Source organism: Acomys russatus, chromosome 16 (genome assembly GCF_903995435.1).
Source record: "Acomys russatus chromosome 16, mAcoRus1.1, whole genome shotgun sequence".
Taxonomy (NCBI): domain Eukaryota; kingdom Metazoa; phylum Chordata; class Mammalia; order Rodentia; family Muridae; genus Acomys; species Acomys russatus.
In genome coordinates, this window is record NC_067152.1 from 20,407,700 (window position 1) to 20,425,699 (window position 18,000).

The window sequence follows — 18,000 nt, forward strand, 5'->3', positions numbered from 1 at the left end:
TATACCATTTGGGTATGTTGTATAGGTTCATCAGATTCATAGGTATTTTATGTGAGGGTGGGGTAGGGTTGAGGCAGTGAGGTGGGTGTCTCAATACATAACCCAGGCTGACCTGGAACTCAAAATCTTCTTGCCTCTGCCTCCTAAGAGGGATTATGAGGATGTCCCATCGTATGTAGCTGCCCTATGACTTGGGATTGGGGGAGTAGTACTCGGCTTTGTGACAGGAGTTGAGGGAGGATTTATTTGTTAATGGGTTGGCTTTCAAAGCAGACGACACAAGAACTCATAGCAGTCCTCCTGCCCCAGCTTCTTATGTGTTGGTGTTAAAGGCATGATCTACCCCATCTAGCTTATGTTATAACTTTAAAGCTGAGGTTTTTTTGACCTTTTCCTTCTGCCTCCAAGAGTATACCTTGTATCACTTACATCTCTATGTTGTTTTTGTCCCTGGCCTGGTGCAGCTTTTGGGGATTTGTTTGTTTGTTTGTTTGTTTTTCAAGACTGGGTTTCTCTGTGTAGCCTTGGCTGTCCTGGACTTGCTTTGTATGTAGACAAGGTTGACCTCAAAACTCACAGGCCTGCCTCTGCCTCCCTGAGTGCTGGGATTATAGACATGGGTTACTGTGACAGAGGTCTGAGTCAGATTTAATTAAGTAAGAAATAATATGCAAATAAATAAAATCTTTAATAAAAAGGAAAAAGAATATGCAAAAGACTTTCAATTTTCATTGCAGACTCTTTTTGGTGGTATTGAGGTCTCATCAAATTTTTTTGGTGGGGGGGGGTTTCAAGACAGGGTCTCTCTGTGTAGCATTGGCTGTCCTGGACTCACTTTGTAGACCAAGCTAGCCTCGAACTCAGAGCAATCCACCAGCCTCTTCCTCCCGAGTGCTGGGATTAAAGGCGTGCGCCACCACGCCCGGCCTCATCAAATTTTTATTTACTTTCTTCAATGTGTATCATTTTACTGTAATGATAGAAAAACAGGAGCCCTCTTGTTTGTTTATGAGCAGTTGCAATAGTTTAGTTTTATAGTACCTTTCATGATGCACTTTCTCAGAAACATGTTTATTAGAAATATTTTTCCAACTAAAATTACCTTTTAGGCATTTCCTTTCTGTCCTTGACCCATGCAGAGAGAACTCTGAAAAATACATAACTTCATCTCAGTTGTAATAACTAAAGATAGACCTTCTATGTGTCACCTTAGGTTATAAAATTATTTCTAATGAAAAGAAAATGAGTTGTTTCTGGCACTTGGTGTTCCCCCCACACTAACACTAGCATGAAATATGTATTCTCTACAAAGATATTAAGTCCTCATACTGAAAAGTCACTTGCTATGGGTTTTTAGGAAAACCTAAATTAAAAGGAAACCTAAGTAGATCTATATTATTGTCTTAATTTGTACTCTTTCCTGGAGTGGATTTTTGTTTTAGGGAGTGGGAGAAGATCTCCTAATGAATAAACAATATCTTAGTTAGGTAGTTTTAAACCCAAGTGTGGTGGTGTACACCTGTCATCTCAGCACTTGGAAGGCTTCTTTGTTTGGGAAGCTGAGGCAGGAGAATCACAGCAAGTATAAGGCTGCTCTAATTAGTGAGTTCCGGGCCAGCCTGGGCTACAGACGAAGGCCTTGTCTCAGAAGGCAGGGAGAGGGCCTTTAAAGTCCTGGCCTCTGCTTCCTGTTTTACATACATGTAGCGTTTTTCTCAAGCATTCAGTTTTCCTTTGTATTTTTCTTACACCCACCATCTCTGTGCCAACATCATCTTTACCCCACCTCCAATAGATTAAGGTGAGTGTGCTTTCTGGAGAGGCTGGGATGACGATGAAGTTTCGCTTTTGTTTTGTTTAGGTCAGGGTAGAAATTGAGAGAGGGCCTTGCTGTTTCCTAAACTAGCTTCAAACCACAAGAGTTCTTACATGTGCACCACTGTGCCCAGCTTGTCTTTTTTGACCAAATATTATTTCATCTTTCTCTAATAGATTTCTCTAATAGATTCACTTTAGTAATCATGCATATTTTTTGTTGTTCTGAGATACTGTAGTTGTGGATTTTGCTTTATTGTGGGGATAAATTCATTCTTGGTTTCTTTTTTTTGTTGTTTTGTTTTGTTTTGTTTTGTTTTTTGAGTCAGGGTTTCTCTGTGTAGCCTTGGCTGCCCTGGACTCACTTTGTAGACCAGGCTGGCCTCGAACTCACAGCGATCCGCCTGCCTCTGCCCCCCGAGTGCTGGGATTAAAGGCGTGCGCCACCACCACCCAGCCATTCTTGGTTTCTTACTTGTAAGTTCAGGTCTGACTTCTGCCTGATAACACTCTGGAGGTGGGGTGTGCTTATCAGGTTACAGGTTAGCAGTGCTGTAGAAGGAAATCTTTATTTCTGTTGTAAACATCGTATTTGTGCTCTGAGAGTCTGAATATCAGTCATCTGGGCTATTGGACTGTCTGGGAATGTTCTTGGAGTAAAGAAGATAAGACTTCCTGCCAGATTATTTTCTTTCAGATAGATAGGTGGAGGTTATCTTACATTTGTGTTGGGGACCCTCAGCATTTGGATTTGGCCATCTCTACGGGACCTGATGACAGCTTACTTTGCAGGGAAGGAGAGTCGCTCCCAGATAGCTCTCACGAGTGGCCCTGGAGCAGAAAGTGGTGGAGCAGATCTTCCTTGTTTGGGAGGAGCCTGAGGTAGACCTCGCATCCTGAGTCTGGAAGGTAAATTTGTTGTTACCTGTAAATGATGGTTCTGCTAGTTCATGCTATGCCAATCCAGACTTTCAGAGGTGTCCCTCCTGCCAGCAAGGGAAGGCAGATGACTTGGATGAAGATGGCTGTCAAGCCCTGGGTCATTCCGTCTTCCACACTTAAAAGAATATTCATTTAAACCAAAAGGGCAGATTTACCTATGAAATCACTGTTTCAACACATCGAGCACGTACTGTGTTATTACTGTAGTGCTCTATCTTGTTGATGTTTCTTTTTTTTTCAAAGAGTGAACTATATGGATTGGTTTAAGAGGGCCTAGCAGAACCACAACCTTACAGGCAAGAACAAATGTCACTTTCTGCTACTTTCTCCTATACCAATCCAGACTATAGGGACCAAACCAAAATCTCCCTCTCAAATGAGCATTACTCTTTTTTTTTTTTTTTAAAGTAAATATTGACACTTTTCTTTAATAAATAGCACTAAAAAACATTTTCTCAAAAAATAATACTGAAGCTTTAGAAAACAGCACAAAAGCTTGTGAAGTCCAGCCTAAAAAGGAGTCCTATATGCAAACTTAATTTAGCAATGTGCCCACCTAACCTGTCAGCATAACCATGCCTCTTCTCAACAAAAACCAGTCACAGATTTTGCAGTTAAGCAAAGACTAGCTACCCTACTTGAGTTTAATGCAGCTTTATGCATGCATTTACCTGCACCTACTCTGATTGCTAGTCCTCACAAAGGAAAAAATAGATGGCCTTTGCATTAATATATGGTAGCTTAGTTTGTTACCTGTCTTTCATCTAGCCTCTCCTTTTCTGATCATATCTGCTGGCAATAGGGATGGCCCTATGGTCTAGAGTGATGTAGGGGGAGGCAGCGGAACCTGAAGGATCCACTCTTCTTATTTAAAAAGGAAAACTAGGCATGGTGGCACACACATATAACCCTAGCACTTGGTGGGGGCTGTGGCAGGAGGATTGCAAATTTGAGCCTAGTGTGATAGACATGGCAAATTCCAGGCCAGCCTGCGCTACATAGCAAAACCCTATGTCAAAGGGGGGAAGGGTAGTTTTTGTTTTTGTTTTTGTTTTTTTTCTCCTCTCTTGGGAAGATATATATGTGTCCCCACTCCATAATTACAAATAATTGAGATTGGATGGGTCTCCAAGTTAGTAAAGTATATTCATTGCTTGCTACTCAGAGAGCCATTAACTTTGGCTTCTAGATCTATTTTAGTTTACTGTTATTTGACATTCTTTTTCCTTCAGAGATTTATACACTGTTTTAGAGGGCAGGAGTTAAATATTGCTTTCCTTTGACAGAATACCTTTTCTCAATGTCCATATTTGCTAGCTCATGTCTCTGCTTGCTTATTTTTTAGTTTTGAGACTGCTTTATTTTCACCTGATTTATCCCTATAATCAGGCCTTCTAGAACCTTACTTTATCCTTTTATTTATGTCCAATGTTCTACATTTCATGAAAATCTTGATTATCCAGGGCCATGGAGACTAGAATTATTAACATTAATAATTATAAACTCATGTACTTGATTTAATTTAATTAATTTAATTTAATTTACTATTGCATAAAGTCCAAGAAGTTGTGTGTTGCTTTGCAGTTTAGGAATTCATAGCAATGATTGGGGAACATGTTAGCTTTGGGGAAATGCAATTGTTATACTCTAAGGTACTTTTCTCACTTGCAATCTTAACCAGTGGTATGGAGGCCAATAGTTAGCAGCTCTAACATTGGGAGTTTTCTTTTCATAGTAATTGTTGCATAAGAAAGTTTGAAATAACCAGTTATTTAACTATTTACTGTGGGCTTCTTTTCCCAGATCTCTTCAACTCCTTCTTTAATTACTCTTCCACTGCTTTTTCCTGTCTGCTTTTATATTCTGTGAACTTAATTTGTACTCAAATACAGGTATCTGTTCTGTATCTCCAGATCGTGTTGAATGAAGCCTATAATAGAGTTTGTATTTTTTTCTACTCTTGGACAAGATCTTTAAAATTAAGACTTAAAGAACTTTTATATAGTATACATTAAAAACTAAATTCCTCAAGTCAGCTTGATCTTACGATGTCGGCCAAGTTTAGAATCCAGGTTTTAGAATAATTGTTACTTAAGTGTCTGTTGCATTTGGTCTGTTGAATTTTAAGGTCAACATGCATATAAGAGGTACAGACTCTTCTGTCTTGAATTTGATCCTAACTCTGGCTTTCTCCAAATAGAGTTCTTTACAACAAGGAATAGAAACTATGCATTCAAAGAAAAAAAATAATGTATTAAAATGACATTTTTATTTGAATATTTCATTACTGGTGATTCTTAATTTTGAATGATGTTTCATGTTCATGTTACTAAGATGATAATTTAATAATTTTTGTATGACAGGCACCTATGGGGACCTGCTGGGGTGATATCTCAGAAAATGTAAGGATAGAAGTTCCCAATACAGACTGCAGTCTACCTACCAAAGTCTTCTGGATTGCTGGAATTATAAAATTAGCAGGTGAAAAGCATACATGATGATTTACTAGAACATGCCAGTGACACAGACTTTTGTTTTTTAAAAAAGTGTATAAATTTTGCAAGCATTACCAAATAAATAATATATGTATAGTGGGCATTGGCAATTTTTTTTTTTTTTTATAAACAGCCAGACAATAAATATTCTTGGATTTGTGGGGTTTGCAGTCTATTCCCATCTCTACCATTTTAACATGTAAACAACCATAGTAGCATATAAACAAATGGATATAGCTGTAGAATTTAATTCATAAAATTTGAGTCTCATAAAGCCGTCACAGCTTTTTCTGAGGGAAATATTGTTCTTTCAGTTCTTTCTAGCCATTAAAAAAAAAAAAGTTAGCTAAGCATGGTGGCGCTCGCCTATAATCTCAGCACTCAGGGAGGCAGAGGCAAGCTTGATCTCTGAGTTTGAGACTAGCCTGGTATACAAAACGCATCCAAGACAGCCACAGCTACACAGAGAAGCCCTGTCTCAAAAAAAAGAAAGGGAAAAAAAATTAAGCAGCAAGACAGGCCAGCTGAGTGGGGTAGGCATTTATCTTCAGCTCGTCTCCCTATAACACTGAATATTGCTTTACTATACCCTGCCTAGAGTTAACTAAAAGTGGCTTTGATGCCGATTGTGTCAGCCCATACCTTAATCCCAGCACTCAGGAGGCGCAGAGGCAGGTGAATCTCTGATTCAAGGCCAGCCTTGTCTATGTAGTATGTTTCAGATCAGCCATGCCTTTGTAATAGAAAAACTTTGCCTAAGAAAAAACAAGAAAGTGTGCAGCAGGGGTGAGATGAATTCATGCCTTTTGTGCTGGGCACGGCCTCTCCTAGTAAGCCATGTATATACCTCCTAAAAATACTCTAATGACGATTCCCCTGGAACATCAGCAGCAGCCTCTTTATCCTTTAAGGTGGTCACAGTTTGCAGCTGTGAATGAGCTTCACTCTAAAGTACTGGACATATACTTTTTTTTTTAATTGCTTCTTAACAAAAATGATCTGTTAAGATAAAGCTAATCTCTCTCTTTCATCCATCTGTGCCTTTGTGCAGAGTCCCAGGCTCTGTATGTTCTCCTCCCCACTTCAAACCCATGCCTTTTCCTTGAGACATCTGTCTGTATAACTATTCTTTAAATGCTTTTGTTTGTTGTACTCTAGTTAAAGACAGCAGTTATGTCCCAGATTTAAGTCACTTGCATGTAAATAGATCATGTAAGTGTTTATTGTCCAAAAATTATTCCTTTTTTGGGGGGAGAAGGGGTTGAGACAAGGCTTCTCTGTGTAGCCTTGGCTGTCTTGGATGTGCTTTGTATCCCAGGCTGCTCTCAAACTCAGAGGTCACGCTTGCCTCTGCCTCCCTGAATGCTGGGATTAAAGGTTTGTGCCACCATGCCTGGCAAAGAATTATTCCTAATTACTGATTCTGATGTTACATTTCTGTTTCTTCTTATTGTCTTATATATCTTATAAGTATATTCTTCACTATTTTGGTAGTAAATCTCAAGAGAAGCAGGGCCTAGTATTAAGAGACAAAGCCAAGAAAATCCCCCAAAAACTCATAGACCAGCTAGCCTGGTATACACCATGGCAGGCAACAAAAAGAGACCCTATCTCAAACAGACTGGAAGGGGAAGACCAACCCCTGAGATTGTCCTGTGATTTGCAGACATGTATTTGTACATACACACATGCACACACACCAAAAACAGAGCTCCTAAGACCGATTTCCAACATGTTAATTACACTTACCATTCCAGCACTTAGGAGGTAGAGGAGGAAGCTGTGAGAAGTTGGAGGTTATCTCCAGCTATACAGCCAGCTTGATGCCAGCTTCATCTACATGAGAGACTATCTTAAAGAGAACCACACATCTCATGAGACTATTGTACCACTTATTTTCACTGAGATCTTCCCCCTCTCAAGAATTTGAAAAAGTATAGATAAAATTGAAACACAGCATAAAAAATATGCTCTGAAGAGTTGTGTTTGTATTAACAAGAGATTCTCAAAAGTTGGACAATAGTCCAACAAGATCAGTACCACCTAGTATAGATTTTCCTCACCACCTCATGTCTAAATCCCAATCCCTGGCATGGGACAGAACCAGTTAATAACAGCAAGTGTTCTCCTACAGGGGGACAGCAAAGCCTCACAGCCATCGCCTGTATCATTTAGATTTTGTTTTCTTACTATGTTATCATTGGTTTGCTGGTTTTAGGTTATAATGCCCTTTTGAGATATGAAGGATTTGAAAATGATTCTTCTCTGGATTTCTGGTGCAATATATGTGGGTCTGATATTCATCCAGTTGGTTGGTGTGCAGCCAGTGGAAAACCTCTTGTTCCTCCTAGAAGTGAGTAGCATGTGATCATTTATTTAAAACTTCTGATTCATTTATTTTATATGTATAAATGTTTTGCCTGTATGTATGTATGTATGCATGCATGCATACATGCATGCCTGCCTCCACAGAGGGAATTGGAGCCCCAGAGCTGTAGTTGTAGGTGGTTGGGAGCCTCTATCTGGGTGCTGGGAATCAAACCCTAGTCCTGTAAGAGGAGCAACAAGTGCTGTAACGTCTGAGCCATCTCTCCAGCCCACAGTCATTTTAAATAGATATCTAAGTGATGTTTTATACTTAATATCCTAAAGTAATACAGAAATTGAAATGATAGGTTTTTTTTAGCAAATAATTTTTATAAATTTTATACATATACTTATTTTCTCCAATCTTACTACCTTTCAGCACTTTAATACTCACGACATCCAGAGAAACTGTTAACCTTATTTGTTTTTGGTTTTTTGTTTATTTGTTTTTGTTTTTGTTTTAATTGTGAAACAGTTCTATCTGCTAAAGGATAACTAGTTATTTCTTTTTATTTCAGCTGTTCAACATAAATACACAAACTGGAAAGCTTTTCTAGTAAAAAGACTTACTGGTGCCAAAACACTTCCTCCTGACTTCTCACAAAAGGTAAAAATAGGATCCTTAAAGAATTGAAGAGCTCTTTTAAAAGATTTACTTAGAAGGGCTTTTTTAAAATTATAATTTCACTCTGATATGGTGGCACACACCTTTGATCCCAGCACTCAGGAGGCAGAGGCAGGTGGATCTCTGTGAATTTGAGGCCAGGCTGGCCTACAAAATGAGTCCAGGACAGCCAAGGCTACAGAGGGAAACACTGTCTCAAAAAAAAAAAGGGGGGGGGGGGTGTAATTTCTGAACTGTTAAATATCAACTATATGACCGCCAGGCACAGTGGTGCACGCCTGTAATCCCAGTACTAGGGAGGCACAGGCAGGTAGATCGATGTGAGTTGAAGGCCAACCTGGTCTACAAAGTGAGTCCAGGACAGCCAGGGCTACGCAGAGAGACACTATGGGGTGGGATATATATATATCAAATATATATTTAGACAGGGTGACTTACAACTGTTATAATATCAGGACTCAGGAGACTGAGGTAAAAGGCTGGCCAAAAATTGGAAGTTAACTTCTAGGCTAAATAGTGAAACCCTGTCCCCCAAAACAAAACAAGAGGCAGACATGGTGGTACGCACATTTATTCCCTGCACTTTTGAGGCAGAGGCTGGTGGATATCTGTAAAATCAAGGTCAACCTTATCTACATAGCAAGTTCCAAGACAGCCAGGGCTGCCCTATCTCAAAAATACATGTATTGACAGGGCCATGTTAAAATTGCTTGTAGACCTTTGTCTTGAGTCTCCAACAGGATTTTTTTCTGCTTTTGTTTGAAGGTTTCGGAGAGTATGCAGTATCCTTTCAAACCTTGTATGAGAGTAGAAGTAGTTGACAAGAGGCATTTATGTCGAACAAGAGTAGCAGTGGTGGAAAGTGTAATTGGAGGAAGACTAAGGTTAGTGTATGAAGAGAGTGAGGACAGAACGGATGACTTCTGGTGCCACATGCACAGCCCCTTAATCCACCATATTGGATGGTCTCGAAGCATAGGCCATCGATTCAAAAGATCTGGTAAGCAAAAGTATCGCTGAGGTTGAGTAAGTACTTGGTTGTTTCTCCTACAAAGTATAGATCCAAGATAGCATTCTAGCCTGGTTACTCTAATTAGGGTACTAATTCCTTATGTTCCTTCCACTTCCTATCCATTTAAAATAATACACACTTAAGCATGAGGCCACGGGTTTGATTTCTAGCACCATCCCCTTCCCCCAAAAAATTTAATGACTTTTTCTCACAGGTACAATTGTCTTGTTACTTTTTTTTTTTTTTTAAGATTTATTTTATGTATATGAGTGCTCTATCTACATGTGTACCTGCACGCCAGAAAGAGCATCAGAACCCAGTGTAGAGGATTGTGAGCCACCGTGTGGTTGCTGGGAATTGAACTCAGGACTTCTAGAAGAGCAGACAGTGCTCTTAACTGCTGAGCCATCTCCCCAGCCCCCTTACTACTCTTTTCTTATTCAGACCATTTGAAAGCTATGAGATCTCCCTTCCACCTATTGTAATCTAAATAACAAAGAATTTAACTAGACATGGTACAAAACACAGAAAAGCATTATTCTAGAGAGGCCTAGTAGTACAGGCTTGTAATCCCAGCTGTGCAGAAGGTTAGGCATGATGATCATAATAAATCCAAGGACAGCCTCAGCAGCTTAGTGAGCCCCTGCCTCAAAACAAAAAGTGAAAAGAGCTGCTGAGATAACTAAATATTAGAGTGTTGGCATGTGTGAAGCCCTCTCTTCAACCATGCCAAAGGGAAAGGCCTCTAATAATGTAATGCCCTTATTGTAGAATTAACAGCATTATAATGAATGGAAATGTTAATTTTTGTTATGTACATGTGTATATATATACACAGATCATATACACATGTGCTCTAAAGACAGAAAAGGCTATTAGTTTTATTTACCATCATAAATGCAGAAAACATGTTTTTTCCAGTCTAGAATATTCCATACCTTATGAGTTTGAACCCGTCAAGGAAGTGTGGGTTTTTTGTTATCTCACAAATGTTGACAGACTAATATGTAACTTTTCCTCGTAGATATTACAAAGAAACAAGATGGGCATTTTGATACACCACCACACTTATTTGCAAAGGTAAGAAGTCTCTATCAAAGCACTCATTTGTAAGTCAGATTGAAAGGGGGTTGTGCAGTTTCCTAAAATTGTGAATATCACATATGCTCACTTAAAATTAAAATCTGTAGTTCTCAGGTGTTACAAATCCTTATTAGGCTCATTCCTAAACTGTGTGTAACTGTATAATCTTCCTGTTCCCTTAAGAAAATGTGAGTTAAACCCTAGGTAGGAACAAGCGTCTAGTAAATGTTTTCAAGTTGGAAATAAAAGTGAAAACATTTAGGAAACTAAAGCAAGAAGATGACTACAAGTTTCAGGCCAGCCCGTGCTATAGAGGAAGACCCTGTCTGAGGGAGGGGGAAAAAAAAAAAAAAAAAGACATTTATCGGCCAAGGAGATAGCTGTTGTTCTGAACATGTGTAAAAAGCCTGGTGCAGATACCATGCAGTGCATGTGTGGTCCCAGCACTCCTACAGAAAATGGGAGGCAGAGAAAGGAGTACTGCCTGGAAGCTTACAGTTTGTACAGCATCCAGTACATAGTGCCACAGACACAGAGACCCTGCCTCACAAAAGTGAGAAGGAGGAACTGACTCCCAAAAGTCACCCTCTGACCTCCACAGGCACTAAGTGGCTAATTGTAAAAGACATGTATAATAGTGTGTCTGCTTTGTATAGGTGAAAGAAGTGGACCAGAGTGGAGAATGGTTCAAAGAAGGAATGAAATTGGAAGCTATAGACCCATTAAATCTTTCTACAATATGTGTTGCAACCATTAGAAAGGTAAGAGAGTATGCTTTAAATTAGAGAAATTTGATTAGAGGAACCAGATTTGAAGACAGAAGGAGGCCTTGAGCAGATGTTTTCGGAAAAAAAGATGTTTTTGTCTGGATCTTCATTGAGAAGAAAGTTACTGAACTTTATAAATAAATTTGAGTTCTGTAGTGGGTTCTAGTCAAGATCAGGACTTATTCACCCCTTTTTACCCAGAGCTTTAGTGTAGCCCATGACATGCAGGCTTATGAAAACTTATACAAATCAAATACTTAGCCAGGCATGGTGGCGCACGCCGTTAACCTCAGCACACAGGAGGCAGAGGGAGGCAGATTGCTATGAGTTCGAGGCCAGCCAGGTCTACAAAGCAAGGCCAGAAACTCTGTCTCGAAAAACCAAAAAACAACAACAACAAATCAAACACATACAGATATGTCACAAATTAATGGTTTTTTCCTTTGGTTTTTCAAGACACGGTTTCTCTATTTGTCGCGCTGGCTGTCTTTTGTAGACCAGGCTAGCCTCTGAATTCACAGAGATCTGCCTGCTGCCTGCTGGTATTAAAGGCATGTGCCACTATGCCTGGCTACAATTTAATTTTTTTAATAATTTTTGGTATAGGTATAATTTTACTCTTTATTAAAGGCAAAATCAAATTTACATACTAATGAAATCGGTATGTTTGTTGTCTAATAGGACAATCCAAATATAGGCTAGTTTAATATTTACATGCTGAAGAATGAGGTAAGAAGTTGTCTCAAATTCAGATGTGAGCTAGGGGATTGCAGGAAGCTTCCCTTGTAACAGCACAAAGTGGAGAAGAGTTTGTTTTAGCTTGCCTCATCATTGAAGGAACAGAGACCATGGAGCAATGCTGTTCGGTGGCTTGCTCAGCTACTTTTTTTTTTTTTTTTTTTTTAAGCCAAATTCTCACTATTTAGCCTTGGCTGGTCAAGAACTCATAGAGATCCACCTGCCCCTGCCTCTGCCTCTGCCTCCTGTGTGCTGGGATTAAAGGTGTATGCTACCACACCTGGCCATCTGGGATCTACCTCCCTAGGATTGGTACTACCTACAGTGGGCTGGGCCTTACTACACCAATTAATAATCAAGCAAATGTCCTACTGACATGCCCACAGGCCAATTTGATAAAAGACAGTTCTTTAGGGCTGGAGAGATGGCTCAGAGGGCAAGAGCGCTGCCTGCTCCTCCAGAGGCCCTGAGTTCAATTCCCAGCAACCACGTGGTGGCTCACAGCCATCTGTAATGTGATCTGGTGCCTTCTTCTGGTGTGCAGGCGTACATGCAGGCAGAGCACTCATACATATAAATAAATCTGTTTTAAAAAAAAAAAAAAAAAGACAGTTCTTTAATTGAAGTTCTCTTTTTTCTTTTCTTTTCTGTTTTTGTTTGTTTTGTTTTTTGTTGTTGGTTGATTGGTTGGTTTTAGGTTGTCTTTTTTGTTTTGTTTTTGTTTTTTTGGTTTGGTTTGGTTTGGATTTTTTGAGACAAAGTTTTTCTGTGTTGTCTTGGCTGACCTAGACTCGCTTTGTAGACCAGGCTGGCCTCAAACTCACAAAGATCCACCTACCTCTGCCTCCCAAGTGCTGGGATTAAGGTACCACCTCAGTGAAGTGCACCACCACACCCAGCTGAGGTTCCCTTTTTCTTGGTGACTCTAGTTTGAGTCAAGTTAACAGAGACTAATCAGCACATTCATGATGGCAAGAGCTTGGCATACATACAGAGAGTATGCATCCAAAAAGTTGGGGCAATGGATGTAACTCGGTGATAGAATGCCTGCTTATTAACATGTGCAATGCTCTAGGACCAATATCCTGTACCCAAAAAAAGGTGTCAGTCTCCAGAGTTGGTTCCACCATTAAAGAACTTAATACTCACGCAAGAAGACCCGAGTTTGGTTCCCACCACCCACATAGTGGCTCACACCCATCTGTAAGTAGTTTCAGGCAATCCTGATGCCATTGTCTGACAGACATGAGCACCAGGGTCACATGCTGCACAGACAAAACATATAGGCAAAACACTTGTATACATTAATTTTTTAAAATGTTAATAAGTACTTGAACTTTTTTTTTTTTAACAGAACCAGAAAGTTTGCGGTAAGAGTTGTAAACTAAGTGATTACTTTAGAAGGTCTAGAAAAGGAGGTGTTGGCTTGAGGCAGACTAGCTCTCAGAGAACATGTTCAGCATGAGATAAAGTAAATTCTGAGACTCTGCAAGAGAGATACACTCCAGTGATTGTCAAGTTGATAGTATCTGGGATCATTGAAACAAAACAAAGAACTAAAATCAGAAATGTAATGGTTGGAGGTAAAAATCCAAATACCAAACAAAGTATCATAAAAGAGCCAGGCAGTGGTGGCACACGCCTCTAAATCCCAGCACTTTGGAGGCAGAGGCAGGTGGATCTCCCCGAGTTCAAGGCCAGCCTGGTCTACAAAGTGAGTCTAGGACAGCCAAGCCTACACAGAGAAACCCTGTCTCAAAAAAACCAAAATATAAAAAGAAATAAAATAAAAGATTCATAAAAGGAATAATAGAGGGATGAATATTAATTACTAGATCAGAACATGACAGTCTGGGAGTGGAGGGGCAAAAAGTAAAATTCAAGTGTCCTATAAAATAAGACTTAAAATAGTGGTGAATGCTTTTAATCCCAGCCTTCAGGAAGCCAAGGCCAGCAAATCTCTGAGTTTAAAGCCAGCCTGGTCTACATAATTCCTAGCCAGCAATGGGCCACATAGTAAAACCTTGTCTGACTAATAAGGGTTATATTTGAGGAGGTTAGTGTTATGGAAAACAGACTTCTGACTTGAGAAAACAAAGTTGTTGGTGAATTTTGCAAGCTAGATCAAGATCAAAGTGGGACAGCAACAGATTGCATAGTATATGCCTTGAGTCAGGTCTCAAAGTACTATCTAATCACCTCACTGCAGTATCCTCAAGCCTTTGTGTGTTTGAACCTGTCTCAATTTTTTTGCTTTTATCTTTCTTGGGTGTTTTTACAGCATATAAATTATTTGCAGTATAATGGAAATTAGAAATATTAATAATGTAAAACATGATATGTTTGCACAAGGTTGTCTTGTGATAATTGGGCATGATGTAAACACTTGTTGTGTTTTGTTTTGTTTTGTTTTAATTTGAGGGGAACAAGACATGGTGCTACAAGTCTATAACTCAAGGCTTGAGAATTTGGAGCAAGAGGGTCTCAAGTTCAAGGTCTAGTATCCAAAGGCACTACCTATTAACTGCGTTCTAAGACACAGTGTAGAGTTCAGAGGATTCTTTGTTGGGCCCAAGCAGCCGTAGTGTCTTAGAAGAGCATGGGAAAAAAGGGCAAGTTGAAGCTTGAAGAAGGTAGAGGTTTAGCAAGAGTCTTCTATATAAAAAGCCAAAAGAGAGGGCAGGAGAGATGGCTCAGAGCTTAAGAGCGCTGGCTGTTCTTCCAAAGGTCCTGAGTTCAATTCCTGACAACCACATGGTGGCTCACAGCCGTCTATGATGAGATCTGGTGCCCTCTTCTGTTGAGCAGGTGTACGTGCAGGCTGAATACCATATACATAATAAATATTTTTTAAAAAGTCAGAAGAAAAGGAAAGCATTACCATGTTAGGGCTAAGAACCTGACACTTAGAACATGACATAATTTTTTTTATCACATTTACATTTTGTGTTTGATGTGTAGAAATCATAGAGCAACTAGAGGAAGTTGGATTTCTCTATCATGTGGGTCCCAAGGTTTGAACTCTGGTCATCAGACCTAGCAGCCAAGCATTTCACACACTGGGCCCTATACGACTAAACTGTAAAAAGAGTCTCTCAGTCAGTCATTAGCAAAAGAGATTGGTTTTCCCAAGCATCTGATATCATCTCTGTGTAAACTTGCTTGTCTGAAATCACTTCTGTTTTCTGGTGCACATTAACAACAGTCTACATCAGCTTCTTTTTATTGTATCGATTTATTTAACATCCAATTTGAAAATGTCTTTATGTAACAGATTTCCCTTTCTTTCAGAATGTCATTAAATATTTTTGTAGTAGTGGTATACATGTTCAAGTACTTGGGATTCTCTTGATTTCAAAGGTGCTGGCTGATGGATTCCTGATGATTGGGATCGATGGCTCAGAAGCAGCAGACGGATCTGACTGGTTCTGTTACCATGCAACCTCTCCTTCTATTTTCCCTGTGGGTTTCTGTGAAATTAACATGATAGAACTGACTCCACCCAGAGGTATTCCATCCTGGTATAAACACTCAGTATTTAGCCTTGCTTTGTTTCTGAATGTTATCTGCTTACATTTAACACAGCCCTAATCTTCTTGTTATGTGTGTATTTATACACAATATGTGTGGGTATGTGTTTATAGATAGACTAAAACATTCAAGAGCTTAGGGATATTTGGAAGCTGGGCCTTGGTGGTACATGCCTGAAATCCCAGCACTTGGGAGCAAAGGCTGGAGGATCTCTCGCAAGTTGGAAATCTACCTGCCTATTCTATATAATGAGTACAGGCCAGCACAAGCTGTACAACAACACCCTGTCCCCGGGTTAATACATTAATTAAAGTTAAAACACAACCTCTGTATTCTAGCCTATTTTAATAAATTACAGTGGAAGTTTTTCCTGAGTTTGTTCATGTTATAATATGTGTCAATATTTATACAACCTCTAACATAGTGATCTCAAAAACTACATGTTCCTGTACATACAAGCTTTTCTTTTTTGGTTTGGTTTGGTTTGGTTTTTGGTATGGGTGTTTTACCTGTACCACCTGTGGGTCATGTGCCTGGTGCCTCAGGAGGCAAGAAGAGGGAACTCTAGGGACAGACAGTTAGGAGCTGCAGGTGCTGGGAAATGAGCCCTCGTCTTCTGAAAGAGCAACTACTCTTTTATTTTTTAAGTATTACTCTTTTATATTTTAAGTATTTAATAGCATTTCAAGTACCCATTAAAAGTCCTCAAGGAAAAGAAGGTTCTTTCTTCAGATTATCACAAGCCTTTTGTTTTTGTTTCTTTGAGACATAGTCTCTGTATTCTTAGCTGGTCTGGAATTTACCATATAGACCAAAGACATTCTCCTACCTCTTCCTCCTAAGTACTGGGATTAAAGGTGCACAACCACGCCCAGCTATCTACCTTTTAGAAGAAAGTCTGTCTTTAACAACTCTCATGGTTTAACCAGTAACTTTCTAATTTCAGTACCTTTGCCTTGGGTTTTTTCTAAGATAGGCTAAAGCAAAACAAAGATTTGCTAGTTTAGTTTCCTTCAAAAAAGAAAAATAATTCAGAGTATTAAATGTTAGGCTATTCTAAAGCCTGATGTTGCTGGGAAGGCTTTTAGCTCTTAGTAGTAGGTGCACCTTGCCTAGCATCCTGAGGCCCTGGATTAGATCCCCAGTGCAGCCAAAAATAAGAAGTAAAAGACAGTTGGTGTGGTGGTGCACACCTTTAATCCCAGCACTCTAGAGTCAGGGGCAGGCGGATCACTGTGAGTTAAAGGCCACCCTGGTCTACAAAGCAAGTCCAGGATAGCCAAGGCTACACAGAGAAACCCTATCTCAAAAAAAAAAGAGGAGGAGGAGGAAGAAAGTTAATGCATAGCACACTTGAGAGGTTAGCCTGAGCTTTTTGGAACCCCCCAATCTCAAAAATAAAAATATAAAAATTTTTAAATAAAATAAAAAGAAATTTGTATCACCTAAAATTTGAGATTTCATGTACTGAAGTTACCTACATTTTAAGATTCTGCTAATTTTAAATGTACTGTTACCTAAGCTAGTTGTATTTTTTAGGTTACACAAAACTTCCTTTTAAATGGTTTGACTACCTCAGGGAAACCGGCTCCATTGCAGCACCAGTAAAACTATTTAATAAGGTAAGTTTAAATGGTGGCACGATCATGACATAAGAATGGAAGTTATTCTTGAGCAAAAGTTCTTTGCCTTATATTAAATTTTCTTAATGAAAATTAACAAAAGCAGTATAGTATTTTCTTAGAGAAAGAAGCAAGTTTGTAATAAACATTATGTTCTTTTCTTTTCTTTTTTTAATTAGAGTAAGGGAGAATGCTTTGTGCCCAAGACTCGTGTGTGGAGGTCAAAGGATAAATATTTGGAATCAGGGCTCTTTCTACCTTTACATGGATCTGAAATCCAATCAGATCACCAGGCTTGCACCTTTGCACACTGAGCCATTTTGTCAGCCCTAAACTATTTGATCTTTAACCAGGGGGAAATGAGTGCTGTTCCTCACTAGACTTGCTTGTTTGTTTGTTTTGTTTGTTTGTTTTGGAAATAGGGTTTCTCTGTATAAGAGCCCTGGCTGTCCTAGACTCACTTTATAGACCAGGTTGGACTTGAACTCAGAGAGACCCACCTGCCTCAGCCTCCCTAGTGCTGGCTCTGACTAGTTCTTAAATGCCTCCCTGTGGCAATATTAAAGAACCACTGTGAGCTTTGGGAAATTATTTTAGATGTTTTATTTGCTGTCCTTCTGAGCACCAGTATTAATACTTTGTTCTCTCTGTCAGGATGTTCCAAATCACGGGTTCCGTGTAGGAATGAAATTAGAAGCTGTAGATCTCATGGAGCCACGTTTAATATGTGTAGCCACAGTTACTCGAATTATTCATCGTCTCTTGAGGATACATTTTGATGGATGGGAAGAAGAGTATGATCAATGGGTAGACTGTGAGTCCCCTGACCTCTATCCTGTAGGGTGGTGTCAGTTAACTGGATATCAACTACAGCCTCCAGCATCACAGTGTAAGTTGTTACACAGAAAACATGTCCTTTTATAAGAACAGCTAATTCTCCAGAGGGCTAGCTCGTGTAAATCATTTTGTAAGCTCACAGGACAAAAACACATCAATGTAAGAT

General features: G+C 39.4%; 1 protein-coding gene across 16 annotated transcripts in view; it reads left to right on the top strand.

Moving 5' to 3' along the window:
- The window catches only part of Mbtd1 (mbt domain containing 1), a 58,311-nt gene that overhangs the window by 28,204 nt on the left and 12,107 nt on the right, over positions 1-18,000 (top strand). For all 16 annotated transcript variants that reach the window (XM_051158311.1, XM_051158313.1, XM_051158298.1 and 13 more), the window contains 9 exons: positions 5,121-5,238; positions 7,471-7,605; positions 8,138-8,226; positions 9,010-9,244; positions 10,281-10,336; positions 10,996-11,100; positions 15,205-15,352; positions 16,915-16,997; positions 17,652-17,886. In XM_051158311.1, coding sequence (XP_051014268.1) covers positions 5,121-5,238; positions 7,471-7,605; positions 8,138-8,226; positions 9,010-9,244; positions 10,281-10,336; positions 10,996-11,100; positions 15,205-15,352; positions 16,915-16,997; positions 17,652-17,886 — 1,204 coding nt within the window. The remainder of the gene's footprint in view (positions 1-5,120; positions 5,239-7,470; positions 7,606-8,137; positions 8,227-9,009; positions 9,245-10,280; positions 10,337-10,995; positions 11,101-15,204; positions 15,353-16,914; positions 16,998-17,651; positions 17,887-18,000) is intronic.